This window comes from Corylus avellana, chromosome ca2 (genome assembly GCF_901000735.1).
Source record: "Corylus avellana chromosome ca2, CavTom2PMs-1.0".
Classification (NCBI taxonomy): domain Eukaryota; kingdom Viridiplantae; phylum Streptophyta; class Magnoliopsida; order Fagales; family Betulaceae; genus Corylus; species Corylus avellana.
This window is the reverse complement of record NC_081542.1, coordinates 7,206,296-7,229,594: the sequence shown is the minus strand read 5'-3', so window position 1 is coordinate 7,229,594 and position 23,299 is coordinate 7,206,296. Positions and strand designations below refer to the sequence as shown.

General features: G+C 32.5%; 1 protein-coding gene across 2 annotated transcripts; it reads left to right on the top strand.

Moving 5' to 3' along the window:
- The first annotated feature begins 14,646 nt into the window (after window positions 1–14,646).
- Window positions 14,647–18,300, top strand: LOC132170378 (probable serine/threonine-protein kinase WNK9). 2 transcript variants are annotated; one of them, XM_059581339.1, is made up of 7 exons: window positions 14,647–15,061; window positions 15,144–15,181; window positions 15,374–15,601; window positions 15,731–15,951; window positions 16,155–16,312; window positions 16,412–16,856; window positions 16,946–18,300. In XM_059581339.1, the coding sequence occupies exons 1-7, from the start codon at window positions 14,987–14,989 to the stop codon at window positions 17,857–17,859; spliced, it is 2,079 nt and encodes a 692-aa protein (XP_059437322.1). In that variant the 5' UTR covers window positions 14,647–14,986; the 3' UTR covers window positions 17,860–18,300. The 2 variants fall into 2 exon arrangements, with proteins under 2 accessions (XP_059437322.1, XP_059437323.1); XM_059581340.1 differs by lacking the exon at window positions 15,144–15,181 and having other exon boundaries at window positions 14,992–15,061.
- Window positions 18,301–23,299: the final 4,999 nt, after the last annotated feature.

Sequence of the window (23,299 nt, the reverse complement as noted above, 5' to 3'; positions counted from 1 at the left end):
ATTTTTTTGGGTGTTTGTTTGGTGGTGAATCACCTGAAGGTGATTCAGGGATGGCCGCATGGGTTTGGGGTGGCTATGACCACCCTGAACCACCATTTGGGGTGGCCGAATCACCTGACCTTTACGAACATGCAAAAAGCCGCTTTTTTGTTATTGTTATTACTGTAAAATATTGCGTTATCTTATATGATTTATTTTATTTTTCTCTTTTATATATGTTTGCCATCCAAAATATTAATTTGCTGCAACGGCCAATTCATGTGAAAATTGATCAAGGAATTGCACATGTGAAGCATTGGGTAAACAGTTGGAATTGAAAATTCAGCTAAAATCTATTTCAAAATCACTATTTCATTTAAAATTACCACACTTGTTTAAATTATTTAAAACTATTTCTCTATAAATTTTTTTCGTCAGATTGTATAAATAAAAGTCCGTAATTGCTGTGTCATAAGCATGAAGCCCACAAGCAAGACGCGCTTCCCAAATCAAACCATCGGCCCAAATCCTCCAATAGTCCAACATCGCTACAAAACAAGATAATGAACTTTGGGCCGAAAAATTATGGCCTCATTTGATATATATATTTTTTTTTAAAAAAAAAAAAAATTATAAAGAATTATTTTTAATTTTTAATTTTTTTTTTTAACAAAATCATCTCAAAGGTGGTTAGGTACACACTAGGACATGAATTTAAATCCTGCAATGAGAATTCTTATGTCTAATTAGTGTAAATTACATAGGTTTTCATTGATGTCCTGGTGGGGCTGATCAGATTATGGCTCAATCGGACTTGAAAGAACTTTTGCAGTTCTTACCGTCTAGGCTCCTCCAATGTGGCTCACAATGAATATGTGCTATTATGGTCACACCTAAGTAGAATTGTTATAGTTGGTCTCCTCTGCTTGCCTTTTATCAGAATAAAGGTGAGAACAAATAATTTGAGACACAAAATACTCAAAAGTACTTTCATTTTTATGTCCAATAATGTTGTCCTCTAACAATTAACAAAATCTTGGATTGGAGCTCAACAAGTGACAAAGAGGTGTTTTGGGAATTAATTTCTTATGAGCAAACAAGTTTTATTTTCATTTCTTAGTTTCTAAAATAAATAGTACAGAAAAATCCACTATTTTAAATCTCTACAGTTTAATTATCATATACTATTATATTTAATAATTAATCTTGCTACTACTCAAAGCATATACTATTATATTTTTATATAAATTTTCATATATTTATACATTATTTTAACCCTATAGAATTAGTTGAACGTCTGGAATGATGTGACAAGCGACCTTGAAATCTTTTTTTATTTTTTTATTATTATTTTTTTGGTTTAAGTCGACCTTGAAATCTTGAATCTAAGTTAATACAAGGCCAAGCTATCAAGGAGTAGTCAAAGCTTCATTTATTAGCTGCTAAGACAAAACATAATAATATTATTAAAAAAAAGCTTGATTTAGGAGCTGGTGTTTCCACAGAGAAGCATAAAACTACATTTAAAAAAAGAAGAAGTACAAAAGTAGTATAACTTGTTTGGATGTTCATTTATTTTTTACTAAATTTTACTATTTTTTTAAAATCATGTTTGGATATTATCTCAACCCAACTAAAAAAATAAAATATAATAATAATAATAAATAAATAAATAAATAACAAAAAGTTCAAAGAAAAAAAAATTTAAAAAACCTAGGGGTGGCCGAGCCACCCTTGAGTGCTTGGGGGTGGTGGCTAGACCACCCCTAAGTGTCAAAGCCACCTGCAAACAGTGGCTGCGAGTGGCTCGGCCACCTCCATTAGTTTTGAGGGTGGCCACACCACCACTAAAACACCTGCTAGGCCATTAGTTTTGGGGTGGCTAATCCACCTCTTGGGGTGGTTTTCGAATGATCCCAGCTTTAGATTTTAATTTATTTTTTTGATAATTTTTAAAAAAAATTTAAATTAAATTTTATTTATTTATTTCGTTTTAGTCTTTTATCAAATATATTCACTTTAAAGTTTAAAAGTTGGCTTACGTGGAAAAAAAAAAAAAAAAAAAAAAAAAGTGTACTAATCACCATAGGGTGAATGAAAACAACACGCGACGTGCTTGCAAATTTTATTTTTTATTTTTTTCATTAAAATATTAAAAAAAAAATGTTTTCCTTCACGGCGTGCTAATCTGTATCACGGCTCATCACCATATAGGGATAGGGGCACTTGTCTCTTTTAGGGTGGGCTACTGGCAACAGAGCAACGATTAAACATTCACGAAAGCTATTACGTAACATAATGAAGAAGCAATTAATTGAGTTGTTTTCTTATTACATCCGCTTTCTTGTTGCATTAGTTTGATTGTGATAGCAATAGTATTTTTCTTGTTGTAATAGTTTGATGATAAAAGACTAGATAGATGCAAGAAAAAGGAAGCTCATAGACTTCCACCTAAGAAGGAAACTGATGAAGCCATTAAGGTTCATTAGAGATAATGAAATCCAGGTCTCCAAGTCAGTGCATTCAAATAAAAAAGGAAAGAAAGGAGAAGATGAAGTTGCTTTCAATCAATTTCAGTAGTTTCTAATCCCTTAGCTAAGGCTATGAGGAATCCCCTAATCTGAGTTTATATATATATATATATATATATATATATGGAATTTGTGAGAAGAAGAATAGAGTTATTGATTTTTCTATGCCTAAACAAGGATATAATATTCATGAATTCAAAACAAGAAAACATCTTTGTGCCTAACGAAGAGCATATATGTGCCAACAATTTGTCAAATATAGAAACCTAACTTTCCTAAAGTTTGCACTAGAAACTTGGATTTATGATTACTATGGGTGAACTCTAAGCCTTAGTGTTAGCTATTTAGTTTTTCTTTTAGTCATAAGATCAATCAATTCTCTTGTTGAAGTAGTTAAGTAATAATTCTAGAATTTGAGATAAAGTCAATCCTCATGGGATCGATCTCGTAATACACACCGTGTCTATACATGATTCATAAATTTCTAACCTAAATTTGGTTGCAATTCAAATTCGCATCATTTTCTATTCAATATTGCTATGACCTTCTAACATACCCTTTAAAAGTTTGAAAAATTGGTTCACTCAATCACTCTAAAGTTTTAAAGGTGGCTTATGTGAAGAAGAGAAAAAAACGTTCGCGAAAGGTGTTGCGTAACGTAACGAACAAGCAACAAATTGAACTGTTTTCTTATTAGTTTGATTGCGGTAGTAGGTTTCTTACTCTAGTAGTTTGATGATAAAAAGACTAGATCAAAGAAAAAGGAATCCCATAGGTTTCCACCTAGCAAGGGAAACTGATGAAGCCATTAAATGTTTACAACTATATATTCTAACTAGAAGAAGCTCACTTAATATAACTTGGACCAACCTCACCCCTTTCAGTTGTACACATTTAAAATGGTTGCTTGTGTTTGCAACCTCTTTGTACAATGTCAAGTATGTTAACAATTAGGCTTAATTTGTACCAACATTTGGCCCTAGACCTAGACGCATTAATGCAAGTTGCTCTTTTCTTTTTTTCCTTTTAGTAAGAGCACTAACAGCAGGTACCCTATGTTAACTTAATGATTAAGTGATTAAATTTACATCTTTTTATCAGCTTAAACTTTTAGGATAACTGGTAATTTAACATGATATTAAAGATAAAGGTCATGAGTTTGAATCTTGACTCTACCCCTCATTTAAATTAAATATTCCACGGCAGTTTGAGCCTACTCTTGAGGGAGAATGTTAACTTAATGATTAAGTGATTAAATTTACATCTTCCTATCAACTTAAACTTTTGAGATAATTGGTAAATTAACACCCTATTGCCCATTCCCTTTCCTATATTTAGGAAAAATTTCAAAAAACTCACCCACATTAGTTTTCTTAAATTTAACCAATACCCTCGATTAGCTACCGTGTTTCCCAATGTGTTCCCTATACATTATTTTAATATAAACATTTATCTTTCCTCTTTCATCTTTTTATCTTTCATTGAAGATTGTGTTGAGATTTAGTAAAAAATATGAGGGTAGGTAGAGAACTTATATTTTGTAAAGAATAATATTTTAATAGTATAAGAAAAGGTAAAGGAAGTTATTGTAAAATATATTTTCATAGAAAACGCAAAAAGTAGTTTTCTTCCCTAAATTTAAGGAAAAATCAAATGAAAGTTCCTACTAGTGTGCTAAGCAAACAAGAAAAATGGTGATGAGAATTAAAATACCAAAAAATGGACCACATAAAGCGATAAGTGAAACAAAAAGGCAAGAAGGGGAATTAATATTGTGTTTACAAACATTATCCTCCCTCTATAAGGTTAAGTTGTACGACCTATATCACACGTGTGAGTGAAGATTAGGGTTTGTACGAGAATTGATTGTTTAATATTATTGCAGCTCCATTTGTGGGATATGTATTTTAGGTTTCAATAAATGGAAGACATGTATGGGTATTGGGGGTGATTTTGGTTCCCTATATATATATATATATATTCATGTGTTTTGTGGGGGGAAGGAAAAAAAATTAGGCAGCTGGGGATTAATTTGATCGGAGATCCATTGCAAAAGGAAGGAACCTGAAAGACTTTGTGCAGAAGAAGTACATAGGATCCCACTTGTAGCTAGGTGAGCATGTGGAGCTATGGTTTGTTGGCATCAGTGTGCCCTAACTCCCAACCATCACACATGCATGCCCTAACTACTTATATTTCAAATTAATGCCCGTACAAATATCCCACTTTATTAAAAAAAAAATTAAAAAAAAAACTTCATTTTACACTTCTGAATTATCACGCTTTTTGAAAACACCTCACAAATTTCAAAAACTCTAAATTTGATACAATGTACTTCATCTGTCAATTTTTAAATGTTAAAAGTGATAAAAATGATTATTATACCTCTGATTTTTTTATAAAATTTCGAATTTACTCTTAATTTAATTTATTATTTTTTTTAACTCAAGTTATTATAAAAAATATATATACACCTTATGACTTTTTTTTTCAATTTTTTTCTAAAGAAAATCAAAGGGTAATTTGGTCTTTTTAAGGTTTTTGGCAAAAATTGACAAGGAGTTTGATGGGAGAAATTGAAAATTTTTAAAATTTGAAAGAGTCTTTTTAAAATACGTAGTAGTTCAAGCGACCTTACTAAAGTTTCCCATAAAAAATAATAAATAAATAAAAAAACCCACCCGTTCATATTACAAATGAATTTAATATATTTGTCGCCCTACAAGATAGACCATGCACTGACCTGGCCTACCAACAACGGCTGTGAACTGAAAGCTGGACCGACCATTGCTTCCTTTGATTTTCAAATTTTCTTAAGTAAATTAAAATACATGGATTTTTAGGCTAAAAACTTAGGTTTGACCCCTCTAAATGAGAAGTTTTGATTTCGTCCTTGACTGAAATTAAGGATGGGGTTTAGCATTCGCAAATGTGAGTGTTGGGACCTTCTGATAGGGGTGTCAATTAGTATTCGTGTGTTTAGGGTTAATTAAATGAATCATACCTCACAAATCTAACTCAGTAATTTTGAGTTGGATTTGTGTCAGTTTTGCTAGTCGTATAAAAAATTATTAACTCTAATGTTAGGTTAGGTTTCAGGTTCGAATTGTGTCTGCCCAAAGAAGCTAGTATGCTTGATTATGTGGAAACTGGAAAGACAGGGAAGAAGTGGAGTTTTATATATATACAAATGGAAAAAAGAAGAACAAATAGATATGAGATATCTCTCCTGCATGTTTTGATGAGTGGGAGATCTTGGATTCAACTATCTCAATCTATTATTATAATTTCATATTGAATTAACTCAATTCATCAATTCAACTAAACAACAACTAAATTGTAATAAGTTTACAGGGATCTTTGTCAGCTTATTGGAATCTGTCACATGAATTATTTTCTATCCTGCTATTTTATTCAAAATCCTAATATTTGTCGCCCCTTGCATTTAACATATTCTTATTAATTAATTACTTCTATTTATATTATTTTAAGTCTCTCCATCTTTTTTTTTTTTTTTTACTTTGTCAACTATTATAAATAACCTTTATAATATGTTAGGACATAATAAAATATTATAAACAATTAGTAACAACTAACTCATAGCTTAAAAAAATAAGCTTAAAATTGCAAAAGATGTTAAGAATGACTGGTGGCCCTAGCAGCATACTTGTGCTTAAATGACCTTTATAGAGTAAAAGAGACAATATATGTTTGTTATTTATTCTTAAGATTATGACACCATTACTTCATTTCTAAAAAGTTTATTCCTATAATATGAGTAGTTTTTTTTTTTTTTTGAAAGAAAATAAAAAATAATATGAGTAGTTTTTTGAAAAACGTTGTTATAGGAATAGTTATTCCTTTTTTCAAAAAGAAAAAAAAGAAAAAAGAAAAAAAGAATAGTTATTCCTCCATAAGTGAATAATTATTCTCATGGAATATCTATTCTTAGGAATAGGCTTCTACCAAATAAAAATAATTATTATTTCATAAGAATAGTCATCATATTCTAGGAGCCTATTCCTTGAACCATACTGGCTCTAAGTCTACATCAAAATTGGATTCAATTGGTGTTGTCAATCATGAATTTAGAGCCCAAAATAAATATTTAAAGCAACAAAACAAGCCAAAACTATAAAATCCTCAAATGGGTTCAAAGCAAACCCAATTTAACCATGGTTTTTTTTTTTTTTTTTTTGAATATAAAAACCCAGAGCATAAAAACTCTAAAAAAGAAGAGCATGAAGCTCTAAAGATACAATATCAGAAATTCCATTGGGGATTTCTTCCTTCCAAAGTCTGTCAATTGACTCCTTTTCGGGCCTTGCAGCCATCTTTGCTAGTCTACGGGCAGCTGAATTAGCTTCCCTCTTCACATGCCCTAAATCCCATCTCCTTAAGGCCTTTAACACCCTATGGATATCGTCAATCACCTGCCCGTACCTGCATAGATTACCCCTCTGTTCAGATATGGTTTTATTGAGAAGCATGCACAATCCATAGTGAGAAAAACCCACCTGTATAACTTTTCTTTGCTTTTTTTTTTCTCACCTATATATAAAAAAATAAAAATAAATAAAAAAAGTCAAGGTTTTATCAATTAATTCAGACCAAATTGAGGCAATCAATCTTAAATCTAGGCCTCAATTTTCATAATGGGAGCCCTACTTTCAGAAAAAAAAAATATATATATACTTGGAATGTCAAAATTCCCAAATTTGGCTCATCACAAATCCTTATTTTATAAATATATTAAATCCATTTTTTAAAAAAAAAATTGTCAAGAATGCCCATCGCAACTTTCAATTTGAATGTTGAAAAACTGATGCAAATATTTAAAGAAGTTAATATATTGACAAGAAAACAAAAAGACAATTCTCAAAAAAAAAAAGACAAGGGGACAACACTTCATTATTCAAAATACTGATGAAATAAATCGATCTAGACTTTCATACACCTTATCAATTCATGTCCAATCAATCGATCAGTTATGTTTAAATAAATATAATTCCCAAATAGAGTAATTAGAACTTTTACTTTATTCTTTTGTCTTACAAATTACGTAGGGTAATTTCCTAAAATTCACCAAAAAGCCATTTTCACCTACATATCCATTTCAAAACCTTCCAAATTAATGATCATATACCTAAAATGAAAATAAAAAATTACCAATACTAAAACGAGTATGCCAAATAAAAGCTAATTAATATGGTTAAAAGCAACCCAAAGAAATTTACTACAAATTTCTTATAAACCAATATCTAAAAGTAACACGTATTCTTAACATGTGAGAAGCATATCCTACAAAATTTTTTTGTCTGCATCAACTTTCCCATGTATTTTGTCGGTCAGAGATGACAAATAATAAAATGAATATTGTATATATTGTGAAAACATGCATAAGAATATTGTGAAAAAATAAATAATTCATGCAGAATGCTTATAAGAAAACAAAATATATGGTAATTATCTCATATTTTTAAAAATTTTATAAAATTTATAATCATTTCCAAATATGAAAAGGTCACCTTCTCGAATTCTATACCAAAAAAGTCTCAGATTTTCGGATCGGGAACTCGTCGACGTAGGAAAGTTCGACAGAAGAAGTACACCGCTTAGAAAAAAGTGGGATTGATTTGACCTCGTTTTGGCAAATTCCCAACAGCGTGTATATATATATATATATAAACTCCAAATCCGTACCAATTTTGTGGACTTGAGTGCAAGATTTACCCAAGTTGTACGTTGGGGTGTGGCTTTATGGGTTGAATTTTGGACTCCATTCCTTTGCTTTTTGGTAATTTTGCTGACTTATCTAATTTGTACGGCATTTTACGGAATCAACGGCAGCTGGTCAAACAAAGCGGGTTGAAGCGTTACATCGGATGGTGTATTATGATCATCTTTTGTCTTAAACCAAACGGAAAAGCCAAACAAGTCATTAAGAGAGATTGTGAAAGAAAGAAACAAAACATGGCATCCAATGAAGGCCTGAATGGGGAGGAAGCAACTTAAAAGCATCTGTCTCTCATGGAATCATGCATCATCCTGCATTAGCATTAGCATGCATGCAGCTGGAGCCACTATTAATTAAAGTATTAAACTATCCTCTATATGCCTTGCCACTTACTCAACTTCACTTCTTGCAATATCTCTTTTGCTTTAATTATTTATTATTATTTTTTTAAAATGTTAATGGTACATTTAAAGTTAGATGGAGCAGAGTTTGAAATAAAAATATTCATCCAAGAGAAAGAAAAGGATAAAGGAACTTAAAGTTAGGTCCGCAATTCATCTTTGTGTATCATGTTCAAGTTGTGTCGATGCATGATTCTAACTCAGCTCATTTAATTAATTGGGTCAAATCTCTCAACCTTAACCCGTTAATTTTATATTGGGTTCGTGTAACAAATTGTCAGTTTTAAAGTTATGTGTCGAATTCAGGTCATATCAAGACGTAAACATAAGATTATATAAGTTAACAATAACTTAACTTATTTAATTAGACGGGTCAAACTTTTGAATCCTAACTCGCCAATTTCGTTTTGGGTTTGGGTAAAAATTTGCCAGCTCTAAAGTTGCATGTTGAATTAAGGTCGTCTCGAGGCATTAGAAATACGAATATATATGTTAACTTTAACCTGATCAAACCTTTCAACTTTAGTATACTAATTGTATATTTGGTTCGTGCCAAGGAATCCCAGTTGCTTAGACGGCCTTAAATATAAACATGACCTAATCAACTCCCCAATCCTTGATCAACATTAAAAATCATATGGCCTTTTAATTAGAATCCATTAGTTGGGACTATATTATAAAACTAGCTAGGGTCCATTAACTTTTGAGTTTTGACTCCAGGTGTTTTCTTGCACAACCCCTGCGTCACTCTCTCATAGTCTTACACTCAATACGACTGCTAGAAAGAAAAAAAGGAATTCTTTTGGGAAATATAAAAGTCTCCCATTGAAATTCCTTCACTCAAATTGCCATAGATTAAGAAGAATGTTAATACTTTGGTCCCAATTATTTACTGTTAAAAATGACCTCCCACCAGCTCCCAAAAAGAAAAAAGAATACCAGGATATCACTTCAATGGGTACACAACACGACTCTTGAAATAAAATATAAATAAATAAATAAAAAGAAAAAAAGATAAGCTTTATTGCTGGATTTATGTCATTATCATAACTTTAGATTAAAAAGCTACCCAAGTTGTCAGAAAAATCTATAGTTGTGAAAAGACAAGACAAGGTCTGATGAAGAAATTGTACACTTTTGTGCATGGATGCACTGCATGAGATGTGCCCTAACCTCCAAGCTAAACATGTGGGCAATTAAATTTATATATATATAAATGTAGGGTATGATGATATATTCAAATATAATGTTTTGACTCTCACGTTTCCACTTTTCTTAATTATTATTATTATTATTATTTTTTTTGGAGTTAAGCACTTAAAATAGGCCAATTTTTTAATTATTTTTTTGTTTTTTGGTGATATTTTTTTAATTGTTTTGCATTGGTAAGAGGCAAACAACATGATATTATTGTTGTGTGACAGAATAAATTATATTGAACTCTTAAAATGACTCTTTCTTGAACGACCATCTGCATCTACCAAACTGCCAAGAAAACAATTTTTTTTCTCTTACTCTTTGTTGAGTTTATCGGGAAAAAACAATTGATTTTTTTTTTTAATAATAAATATGAATACTAAATGCAAAACATTGAGAAGATTTATAGTATACGGGATGAGTAATGCTATGTATTATTTTTTTATTCTCTCAAAATTCTCTTAAAGTTGATGTGGTTTTTAAAATCATCATTAGATCAAAATTCAAGTATGATTTATCTAAAATTTAATAGTGATTTTAAAAACCACATTAGCTTTAAGAGGATTTTAAGAGAATAAAAATATAGTATCTAGCATTACTCATATGAGATAATTTGGGTTGTGTGGGCTATTATTGAACAGAAAAATTGTTATTTCTTTTGTAAATTTATTGTTGAATACCATGTAATCTCACATATTTAATGCTAGATTTCGCCATATCTTATACGGAGATAAACAAAAAATGACAAAAATAGAAACCAAACATTTAATTAAAAAAAAAAAAGAACAGATAAAACGGTCAATGGTCATATGTATACACTTCACCGACAACTCTTCCTTCATTGAACAAAACACAACTGATAGACATACCATTTAAATGTCACCAAACATAAATTTTAGGCCAACCAACCTCCATACTCCATAGGCCACGAGCATTGCACAAGATCACAAATACAAAGTAGGCATATATTGTCCTACCATATACCCCACAAGCAAATTTATGTAATGTCACATTATTCCAGTAAAATAAAAGTGATTATTTCTCTTTGAAATAAGATCTTATTGAAACTACGTAAGAAGAAGATTTTAAGGATTTGTTTAAAAAGTATTCGAACTAACAACAATGGTTCCTTAAAGATAACATTATGATTGCTCCAAAAAAAAAATATAGATAGATAGATATAACATGATGAAAAATTCAGAAACATTCACTGTATAAATGTTTTCATCTATCTGATTCATGTACAATTTATATATATATATATTGAAAAAATGCTTCACAGATCATTGAAGTATAACTTGTTACCAAATCACTTTCTAAGATTTACAATTTTATCGATTTACTCCTTAAAATTTTAGTCATTAGTAAATAATCATCCTATTAAATTTCTAACCATGTTATCACCTTTTACCTAATCAAAATCAAAAGGCGACATGTCCCTTCTAACAAAAAAAATAAAGGTGGTCGGACACAACTACCCCAAGCATGGTGGTGGCTGCGTATGGCATGCGCAGCCACCACCACACTTGCGGTAGGTCCCGCAGCGGTGGCCACACTAGCCACCCCATATTTGGGTGGTTTAATTGGCCACTCTACGTCCGGTATTATTTTTTTTATATATATATTTATTGAATAAATCAATAAAATTTAAATTTTATAGAGTCATATTTGAAGACCTCTAAAGCATTCTTTTCAACATTTTTTTTTAAGTAAAAAAAGAAAAACTGCATTTCTTTAATGATGATGATGTCATCATCCTCATGGTTATCATCCTCTTGGTTTCATTTCCAATGGTAGCATGAAGAACTTATCATAGTGGATTTCACAATCTTTTAAATGTTTTAATTTTTGTCGGTTCCTGGTTCTTTTACCTAATGCCCTTTGACGTTTCCAGAAACACAAAAAGTAAGAAAATCCATATTTTAAACATTTTCTAAACTTGTGTGCGGAATTTAGTGCGGTAAACTTTTGCTTAATTACTACATTTATATATATAATTATATAATTATATTATTATATATATAGGATTAGGAGTAGGAATTTGTGACATTGACTTCAAATGCACCACTGTACAGTGGATTTAATTAATGTTGTCCGCAACAACTAATAATATATAATAAATAACCCTATAGAAAAAAATACTAAATAATTTGGACAACTACATTTTCAAGTATTGATGACACACCATTGTGTTTCTTTATTAGAAGATTTTTTAATTTTTTAGAAGATTGAAGGAATAATATTTTATCAGAATAGCCTCTCCTTGTGTTTGTTATGGCACTCAATAATACTTTTTAAATGTTTTTTTTTTTGAAAAATGTATTTTGATGTAATATAAAGATAAAATTAATTTTAAGTATTTTGTGTTTAAAGCTATTTATTAATATTTTTATTTTTATTTTTTTGATAAAAAAAATATTTTGATTAAATGTTGATAAGGTCATGCCCTTCTAGTTTCCTTTATCATAAATGTTGAATTAGGCATTAGAAAAAAGTAAACTTGAGGGATGGGAAGTTTATGTCAATCAAATCATGCCCTTCTATTTTCCATGTCCAACTGTTAAAAAATTTCACCGGGCTATTTATTTACACATTTGACTCTTCCTTGTTATTTATTAGTATTTATGGATTTATAAGCTTAGGTGCCGAAATGGTTCAGATTTAATTCAAAGGTCCCCAAGAGGTAGTTCAATAGGCTGAAATCACGTTTAATGAAGCGGAAGTTACTAGTTCGAATCCCTCTCCCCCTTAATGTTTTCAAGAAGAAAAAAAGAAAATTGCTTCAAATTTTTATAGTGTTTGTAAAACTACACTGCATTTTTCACCTTGTTTTATATTAAACATTAAGTTCTTTTAAGTTTGAAAATATTATAGATTCATCTTCTTTAAATTATCTCATACTCAGTTTTAGATTTTTTTTTTTTTTTTTTAAATATTCTACTAAAATTTCTTAAAATATTTTGTTCAAATTTTACCATGCATTTTGCTTCCTATGTTAAATCACCCTGTATGTATGACTGTTAATACTTAATACTAATAGTAAAGGAATTAATCAAGTTTCGAAACACTAGTGTACATACGAGAGGAAAATGATCCACCAACAAAGAAAAGTAACTTTTATTTTTATTTTTTTTTTGTAAGTAAGAAAAGTAACTTTATTATGAAAATCAAAAATGTTTATCGGTTGGTGAGAATTGCAAGTTTACCAAACAAAATCACTATTTACAAAGTTTGATTTCAGGAAAAATTCACCGTTGAAATTAGTCAGCTTGTAAGGGGAAGCCATGTAAGACACTTACAATCATAACATACTATTACGCTTTGTAGTCGATGTCCACGGTAGCTAACTCTATCAACATTGACTCAATGTTAGTTAGTTTTTTTTTTTTTTTGGACGGCTCCCCTCAACTTTCATTATTTAATGACTTAAGAGCATGCCTACACATATACTAAGACATTTTAATCTATCCTAATAGATTGCCATTTCTGTAACTCGACCGCATAGCTTCAATCAATTTGCTCGACACATTGCATCTAATCCCATACTTGATATGACGATTGGCTTTGATATCAAATTATACAGATCTCAGGTATAACTTACTATTGAAAATTGGCTTGTAAGGAAATTATGCTTAAAAGTTTTATATACACATGGTTAACATTGTACTTAAGTTATGTGAGATTTATTGTAACAACTTATTTAGCCCTTGAAATTTGTAGTTGTACCAAGCTATCTATGGGCTATAAAAAACATCTTGAAAATTCTTGGGGTAAGCTATTTTGCCCAAAATAGTTACTACTGTCATCTATTTGACAGAAACAGTTAGATGCAAAAGTGGATACATGTCATAACCAATTTTCGATTGACACGTGATATAATCGATAACACAGTCTATTATAAAACTACAATTTTAACACCTTTTTTAAAAACAAAAAACAAAAAAATAAAAAAATGAAAAATGAAAAAGGGGGTTGCCCCTCACCTGCCCTTGCAATGAGGGTTAGCCCCTCTTGCGAAACGGGCCACTCCTCATTAGGTGAGGGACAATCAGACATACTTTTGTAAGGGGAGATTGCCCTGCTTGAACCGATGAGAAGTGACTTTCTATTAGAGGGGGGGCAACGACTGCCCCTCACCTATGGAGGGGCAACATCCTCTCAAAAGAGGGGTGACTAGTGAAGAGCAACCTCCCCTTAGAATGAGGTGGCTAATCACCTCTCGTATGGTGAGGTGAAGCCCGCCTTCACAAATGAGGGCCGATCCATTACCTCTCGTTGTGGCCTTTTTTTTTTAAAAAAAAAAAAAAAAAAAAAAAGAAAGTAAAATTATAATTTTATATTAAGTCGAGTTGTCAACAATGTCATATGTTAATCCAAGGTTGGTTGTGACATGGATTCACTTGTTTGTTTAATAGTTTTTTATCAAACCGCTAACAATAACAACTACTGTGAAGAGAGAACTTATCATATAGATTTTAAAGATAGATCCCTTTTGATATCCCAAATATCGGTTTTAATACAACTACCAATTTTAGGAACAAGATAAGTACTTTTTTCCTTTATTTTAACGCAAGGAAAAGAGTTCATTTAATCCATTAAATAGAAACTAAATATATAAAAAGAGATCAGCATGTAATATTTAGGAAATTAGAAAAAGAAAAATGCAAATTTAAAGTAATATAATCGGATAAGGAAGATCATCGTAACGTCTCTCATGGTTTTAGTGAACATGGTCCTGATCTGAGCATCAGCTTAAGTGGGACCTTATGTAAGCCATGTTTTTACACGCTTGCAGGCCGACTGAAAAACTCTCTCTCTCTCTCTCTCTGTGTTTGTCACGTTCCGTCGTGGGTGGGTGGCTCGGTTTCTATCCGTTTAAAAATGTGATTGTGTTACAAAAATCTTGTAAAAAACCCAGACCCTTTCTCTCTCTCTCTCTCTCTCTGATGTAAATAATTGTTCATTTCCACTCTCCATCTTTCTATCTCTAAAAGTTTTTTGAAAAGTATTTATTTTTCTATAATAAATCCTCTGCGTGTGTGAGTGTGTGTGTCAGAACAGTAGAGGAAGAAGAGTCGCAAGGGGAATCCCAATCATAGGAAAGAAAAAGGAGAGCAAAAAAGTGGAGGAAAAATTGGAGAATGAATGGTCTACCACATCTTGAACCAGATCACTCTGAGTTTGTTGAAGTTGATCCAACTAGCAGATATGGCAGAGTAAACCCCCCCTCTCTCTCTTTCTCTCTCTCTCTTGTTATTTGCTTTGAGTCTGATATTTGGGTTCCTCCATTTGTTGCAGTACAATGAAATCCTTGGCAAAGGAGCTTCAAAGACAGTGTACGAATTGTGATCACCCATTTCAGATTTTTCTATAAATTGAAACTTCTTGTGGTCCACTTGATTTGTCGAGTACCCGTTTCAGATTTCTTAAAAATTGAGCTATTTTTGGTCTTTCTTTGAGTTGTTGTAAATGGGCATTTGATATATTTGTCAGTTGTTGGGTGTTTTTGGTGTTTGATTATATTGCAGTTACAGGGCATTTGATGAGTATGAAGGAATTGAAGTTGCTTGGAACCAGGTCAAGCTTTATGATTTCCTGCAAAGCCCTGAAGATCTTGAAAGACTCTACTGTGAGATTCATCTCCTGAAGACATTGAAGCACAAGAACATTATGAAATTCTACACTTCGTGGGTAGACACTGCAAATAGGAACATCAATTTTGTGACTGAAATGTTCACTTCTGGCACTCTGAGGCAGTAAGCATTTGTTGAAGTTTTAATGATTCTTTTGGGCTATTCCTTGTTTTTCCGTTACTTTTTTTATGTGGGTCTTTGAGATTCCTGATTACTTTTTTGTGGGTTCTCTTGCTTTTTTGTTATTGATAGGTATAGACTAAAGCACAAGAGAGTTAACATTAGGGCAGTAAAGCACTGGTGTAGGCAGATCTTGAGAGGGCTTCTCTATCTTCATAGCCATGACCCTCCTGTGATCCACAGAGATCTGAAGTGTGACAATATCTTTGTCAATGGGAACCAAGGGGAAGTGAAGATTGGTGATCTCGGCCTCGCTGCGATTCTCCGGAAGTCGCATGCGGCTCACTGTGTTGGTATGTTTGACGGATTCAAATCCTATGAATTTTTTGCTTTGGATCATTGAAACTAGTTGAACAGAAGTTGGTTGAGGCCTTGTTTTATATACTGAATTTACGAAGAAACAAGAAACTTTTTTTATTTTTATTTTCTGGTGGATTTGAGCACTGAAAGACATTTAATAAGAAGTTCATATGTTTTTGGGCTTCTTTTTTCACAGGGACTCCAGAGTTTATGGCTCCTGAAGTTTATGAGGAGGCTTACAATGAGTTAGTTGACATTTACTCATTTGGGATGTGCATCTTGGAAATGGTTACTTTTGAATATCCATATAGTGAATGCACTCATCCTGCTCAGATTTACAAGAAAGTTATTTCGGTAAGTGGGATCTCTCTCTCTCTCTCTCTCTCCATTGAGATGCTTTTATTTGTTTAGCTAAATGAGAAAGACTAGATTTCACTTGCCTTTTAACATTAGGGGAAAAAGCCAGATGCTTTGTACAAAGTGAAGGATCCAGAAGTGCGGCAATTTGTGGAGAAATGCTTGGCAACTGTCTCTCTAAGGCTTTCTGCTAGGGAGCTTTTGGATGACGCTTTTCTCCAAATAGAAGATTGTGAATATGATTTGAGAACAGTAGATTATGGTAGAGAACTAGAAGACACCAGTACTCTTATAAGGCAGCCTCTCCTCAAACTTCATCACAGTAATAGTGCCTATAGTAATGGATACACAAATGATTATGCTTTAGAAGCTGAAAATGAATGGGGCTATCATCCAGTTGAGATTGCACCAAATGGAATCGAACTTTTCGAGTACCATGATGACGAACATCCCGAAGATGAACATGTCGACATAAGTATCACGGGGAAAAAGAGAGGAGATGGTGGCATCTTTTTAAGACTTAGAATTTCAGATAAAGAAGGTTGGAATTTCTTTCCTTTGATATCATTTTGATGGATTGTTTTCTTGTACCTCCTAGTGGTGTGTCACTGTGACTTTATTTCTTTGCAGGCCGAATCCGAAACATTTATTTCCCGTTCGACATTGAGACGGATACAGCATTAAGTGTGGCAACTGAAATGGTTGCAGAACTGGACATTACCGACCAGGATGTGACCAGAATAGCAGATATGATTGATGGAGAAATTGCTTCCTTGGTTCCTGAATGGAGGACAGGGCCAGGAATAGAGGAAACACCCCGCTTTGCTAATCAAGGCTTGTGTCATAATTGTGCTTCCAACCATACCTCTAGTGGCTCCTTCATGTGTTTTCTGTCAAATAATCTTCAATGCTGTAAAAATGGATGTGCTGCTTCAATGCACGGGCGGTTCGAGGAGATCACATTTCAAGCTGAGGAGTCTGAGCATCATGTGAAAGAGGGTGACTTGGATTATCATGAAATCTGGGGTCAGCATGAAATCCCTGAAATTAGGTCAGTTGGCTCTGGACAGATCCCTTCTTATGAAGAATATGAGAAACTGGAGCCCATTCTTTCTCATTTATCAGGCTCCCATTCTTGCTCCTTGAAGCCCTCATTATATTGTGACATGTCAGAAAACTTTGAGAAAGAAACCCAGCAGGAATTAAGATGGCTCAAAGCAAAGTACCAAATGGAGCTGAGGGAACTTCGAGATCAACAGCTACTACATCCATCAAAGTCTTCAACTTGTGGAAATGGGGAACACAAAATAGAAAATGGGTTTTCGACGTCTCCCATGAACAATGGATCTCCCATGAAATCCTCTGCTCATGTCAATAAGAGCTGCCCCACTTTGGAAACCCTAAGGGCCCGAAATTGCGAGGCGATGAAGGGTTCCTGTAATGCAGAGGATGTGGCCACTGCCAAGAGTTTCTACACTGGTTCTCTACTTCCTCACTCTCTTCACAGGACAGTTTCTCTCCCAGTTGATGCTGTTGATTTATAAATGTGTCAGCCACTCTGAATTCTTTTATATCTATATATTATATAATTCCCTTATACTCATAGAGGCTGTAACATTTACATCAAAATCCACCCTTTTTCCCCACTCTCTCTTGATTACACTATGAATAGCGACCACATATATGGTGTATCAAAATAAATAGTGGTGATGGGTGTTCCTATTGATTGGTGCTTGAAGGATCTCAACTGTGATGAGTCGGTTGACTTTTATCTCCACACATTGTGTCCAACACAGCCATATTTGTAGTGGTAGGATCTTCAAGTGCGGCGACTTGGATGAGCACAAAACCGTGATGGATATAAGCACAGATTTGAACAACAAAGGTTGGTAGGGTCCCCTAGTATAAAGACTTGGTTCAACTTCACTCGGTGTCGATGTTACAGCGTATATCACCATTTTATCGCAATTCGTTTTCACGTGTCATGTTCATATGGTATCGAAACATGAGTGTAAAATTATACGGATAAGATTTCTTAACGATTGAATCAGTATCAGGTCTGTGAGTCGTATTAAAAATTATCAGTCTTAAATTTTGCGTGTCGGGTTTGGATTGTATCGACCCTAATTTAATATTAGGTTTTATAGAATTTGAAAGTCATGGCAAGTGTGCTTGAGAGATAGATGGGGAGAGAAGTAGTATGGCAGCTACTTTTTTGGTAGAATCAGTTGAGGATGGGCAATGAGAGTTTCTCTAGGACACGTCTTTAGTTTCTTTTCCCTTTTTTTTTTTTTTTTTTTTTTTTGGCCCACCACTTTATGTCAATTATAGAGGGGGATTGCAAAGAGGAGTAAAAGATGGATGGCCCACCAAAGAATCATGTTCCATGCATGCTGATCTACTTGTAATGTGGGCCACATCCAGTCATCCACATGACATGGATGGGTCCATTACTATGGGATGGCCCACTCCATGACCTCACCATTAGCCCACTTTGAGATGGACACCTAAGCTTTATATTAAAAAAAAATCACATGCAAATCCCTTGTCATAATTATGCCATGGATTTGGTACAAATTTGTACCTTTTGGACTGGGACTTGTTTTCTTGGTCAAAACTCAAAAATCAAACCCACCCTATTTTCTCATCTTGTGCTTCAGATTTGTTTGAATGGATAGTAATTTAAATAAAAAAATATTAATTTTTTTATATAAAATCTACTTATTTAAATAAATTTTAAATTGTTCGGCGGCTAGGTAATCTGTCCATGTCTTTTAATCATTTCGACAGATAATTGTAATTACTTATCTCATCCTACAACAAATATGATTAAGGCCATAAGGGTACTTTGTCTTTCCTTAAGGAATCAACGCTTGCTTGATGTGCTAGTCGAATATATATATATATATATATATATTCGTTGAATTTGGTCGTTAATTGACTAAGTTTTTAGGTTGGGTGTCTTAATATGACATTAGGTTCTATAATTCTTGAAAATGGAGAGCCCCATTTTTTTTTTTAATTTTTTTTTTTTTTTTATAACTTCACTTAAGATCCCCTAACTTTCACCCGATTTGACAAACCTCCTTAAACTTCAAAATCTCTCAATTTAGTCTATTGAACTTTCAATTGCAATTAATTTAGACCACTTCGTTAGATTTTAAACGTTAAATGACGTTTATACCCCTGATTTTTTTTTTTAATAATAAAATTCCAACTTTACCCTGAATTCCAAAACTTTTTTTAAAAAAGAAGAAGCAAAAATTAGGAATATTTTGGTATTTTTTGTCATTTCTAACGGCTAAGTTTGACAGAGAAGTTCAAATTGAGAGTAGTTGAAAGTTCTTGCGACTAAATTGAGAGATTTTGAAGTTTAAAGAGGGTTTATCAAATGGAGTAGAAGTTCAGTGGTTTTCAGTGAAGTCACCCATTTTTTTATAGACTTCTATAAATGAGATGGAGAATGGCTCTCCATCCATTTAAAAAATTTAATTTTCTCTAATTTATTTGTAATTGACATGACAAGAAATCGTATATTCACCAAACTATGTACTAAATAATACTTTTCATTTACACTTCAATACTAATGATTTTATGAAAAATCAATTAATTCGTAATATATTAATCATATATTTAGAGTTCATGAATATATCAAACTTAGCTTAAATTTGTTCAAGCTTGGTTCTCAGTAAGTGGAATTTAACTGTCGATGACGTGTAAATTGTTTCATTTCATAGGTGATATAAATGGTTTTAATGATTCGTCATACTTGCTGGAAAATTGAAGGTGATATGTATGCATTACGTGTAGGACAAATTCAAAAGGGAAATAATTGTTGGTTGCTTTAACTCATATTATCTCCTCCTTACCAAACAATTTGATTGCTTTGATGTCACATTATTTAAAAAAGTGTCCTTATTTTGAGGTAAAATGTTCTTCGTTGAAATTTTTTTTTTTTAAAAAATGATTTTATAAAAAAAATTCTTGGCGTTTAGCCTATACGAAAAATCAACGAGGGCAAAAAATGTTGGTAACCTTTGGCAATGGCCAAAAAGGCCGGCAAACACCAACAAGGAATTCTAGAGAACTCTGATGGCGGCAGGTGGCATGCGGTAGAGGATTTCAGTGAGCTTTAACAAACTCTAGTAGTGGCCGATGGTGGATTCGGACAAACTCTAGCGGTAGCGGAGAATGAATTGTAAGAGTATGTGTGCAAAAATGAGAAGTTCAAACTCGAAATATTGTTTTGGTTTTAAAAAAATAAAACTATTTTACATAAAATTAAAGAATATTTTATTGGTCAACCGAAATTTTTTTATGTTTGAGCACGATTTATGGTTGTATCAAACACCGAAAAGTAGGAAACTAGTTTTCCGAAAAAAAAAAATGGAGCCTAATACATGAAAATCCAATTCAACTGTTTGGACAGATAGGGTTAAAAGACATGAAGCGAAATAAAAAAGCAAAATTGCCTAATGACGGAAAGAGTAATTGTGTAAAAACATTGTCTTTTAGCTTTAATTGATGACTTTTCAATATCTTGTCAAGGATCTAAGAACAAATTTTGTTCTTATTGAAGATATTATTGTTTAAGGAAATGCTTTGTTTTGTAAAATCCCAGGATCTAGATTCTGGTCTTGCATGTTTCCTAGAGTAGATGTAAAGATGTTGTCTTGTAACCTGTGGCCTGTGGGCTAAGCCCCTATTAAAGAATTAATTTAACCACTTTAAAAAGAAGATTATAAACGATTAGCATTATCATTAAGTTGATGGTAGCCTGGTAGGAAGAAGTTGAGGGGTGAATGGATGGAGTTAGGTGAGAGAGAGAGAGAGAGAGAGAGAGAGAGAGGGTGGTTGCCACTTTTGAATGATTGAAAAGGCATAGATTTTTCACCTTTCTCACATTAAGAATTTGATCATGACCAAGATGAAGATATGAAGTGCTTCTTTATCATTTTGCTATTACGTCCATGACAACACTACCTTTGAATTACGTTAGAATATTAATTAAATAATTGCATTTATTTATTTATTTTTAACAATGTTATGTTTAGAAATAAGCGGCGGTTTAAAAGTCTATTTGAGATTACTTTAAGGAGCTTGGAAAATACTTTTAATATTTAAGAAATTCTGAAATTGTGCCAAATAAAAATATTTGATATAAAATTTCAAAACCCTTTCTTTGATTTTTTTTTTTATATATATAAAAAAAAAACCTTTAAAAATGATCAAAACGTACTTTTGAAAAAAAAAACTATATATATATATATATATAACTCTAAAAGCTCTATTTCTTAACGTAATCCAAAACATGCTCTAAGTCAAAAAGGTCCGTTTAAGTTTGCGATTTTTTAAAAACACAATGAAGAGTTTGGAAAAATCTTAAAATCACAATTTAGCCATTAAAATTAAAATTAAAAAAAAAAAAAAAAAAAAAACTACTTACTTGCGATTAGAAAACGCAGATTTTGTTACATTTTCAAATCGTAATTTTAAAAAGATACAATAACAAATAATTCATTTTTTACGATTTGATTTAAAATCATAATGTTAAACACATCCAAAACATTACTATATTATTTTTTAATTTTTTGTGAATTCAATTTAGTCGTCAAGTTTCCAATTTTGGTGATTAAGACATTAATATTAAAAGTATACCAGATCAGACCACTAACTTAAAGCCACGTGGCGTTATAGCCACGTACACGGATTCCTGTAAAGGGATGGTCCTACTCCAATCTTTCATTTATAACTTTTAATAAAGCGTTCATGGGATTCATGGGAAGACCAACTTATGTTATGAATGTTGATTTTAAAGCCAAAGAAGAAACTAAAAAGCATGAAAAGGAAGAGCTTTTCTCTCCAAAATTAATGTGAAAGGGCCATGAATAATATGTACAAAGCAGATTCACACGTGGCAGTCAAAGGCTCTGTTTGGTTAGATTGTGAGAATTAGGGCATAAAGGTGGCATTGGAAGCTAATTTACAATAATAATTATAATAAAATTCCACCTTTTGCTTTACACTTTTGAATGCATGATAGACCCAAAAAGAAAGGCATGGCAAATAAAACGAGGGCAACTCAAGAAATCCATATTCCACGTTACGTTCCATCATAGAAAAAACGAGTGTATGATTGGAATGCCCAAATATATTTTGACTAGTTTGCACCACTTGATAGATTAGGCACTCCTCCTGTGGCTAACCATGGGTCTATGGGGATCCATGGCCGGCTGTGGTGGATCTCCACAACCCCTAGAAGAAGCTGCGGGTAGGTTGTGGAGCTCAAGAAGGATCCTGTGGCTTCTGCGACCCACCCCTCAACATGGTCGTGAAGGCAACCTTAGCAAGTAGGCCTCGTAACCCACTCCTCGCAAAGGTTGTGGTGCCTTCGTGACCTCCACCCCTCATGAGGGGTGGATTTCTATGCCGGCTAGCCATGCCCATTTGGGAGGAGAGCTAGCCATATATATATATATATATATATATATATATATATATATTGTAGAAATTTTTTAATAGCAAGAAATCCCTTCAATGCAGGTCCAATTATATGATGCCACGTGTTAATAAGTTATAAAGGAGTAGTAAGTATAGCATTACTTAGAATCTTTAATTACGAGTCCGTGACTTGAATTGACTAGGAAACGCCCGACAAATTCAATATGCTCATCCACGAGCCAACAAAATTACAAATCATTAGTAAAAGAAAGAGAAGCAAAATACCTTTATATGAATGGGAAATATCTGAACACCTAGAATCCTTCCAACCACTACCAGATCGTGCCTAACCCCACCATAACACCAAAAAAAAAAAAAAAAGGAGATGATAAACTAAAGGAGATATTGTACTTTATACTTGTAAACTTCAATTATGTAATGTCTCCTCAAAGGTTTTAATTTAGAATATTGACCTAATTTAACATAATAATTACTATGAACTCTCACTTTCTAAATTGATAATAAAAATTGGAAAATTATTTG

Coding starts and splice junctions, on each gene's coding strand:
- LOC132170378 (XM_059581339.1), top strand. CDS start 14,987: ATGAATGGTCTACCACATCTTGAACCAGATCACTCTGAGTTTGTTGAA. Junction 15,062..15,143: donor CAACTAGCAGATATGGCAGA/GTAAACCCCCCC, acceptor CATTTGTTGCAG/TACAATGAAATCCTTGGCAA. Junction 15,952..16,154: donor GCATGCGGCTCACTGTGTTG/GTATGTTTGACG, acceptor CTTTTTTCACAG/GGACTCCAGAGTTTATGGCT.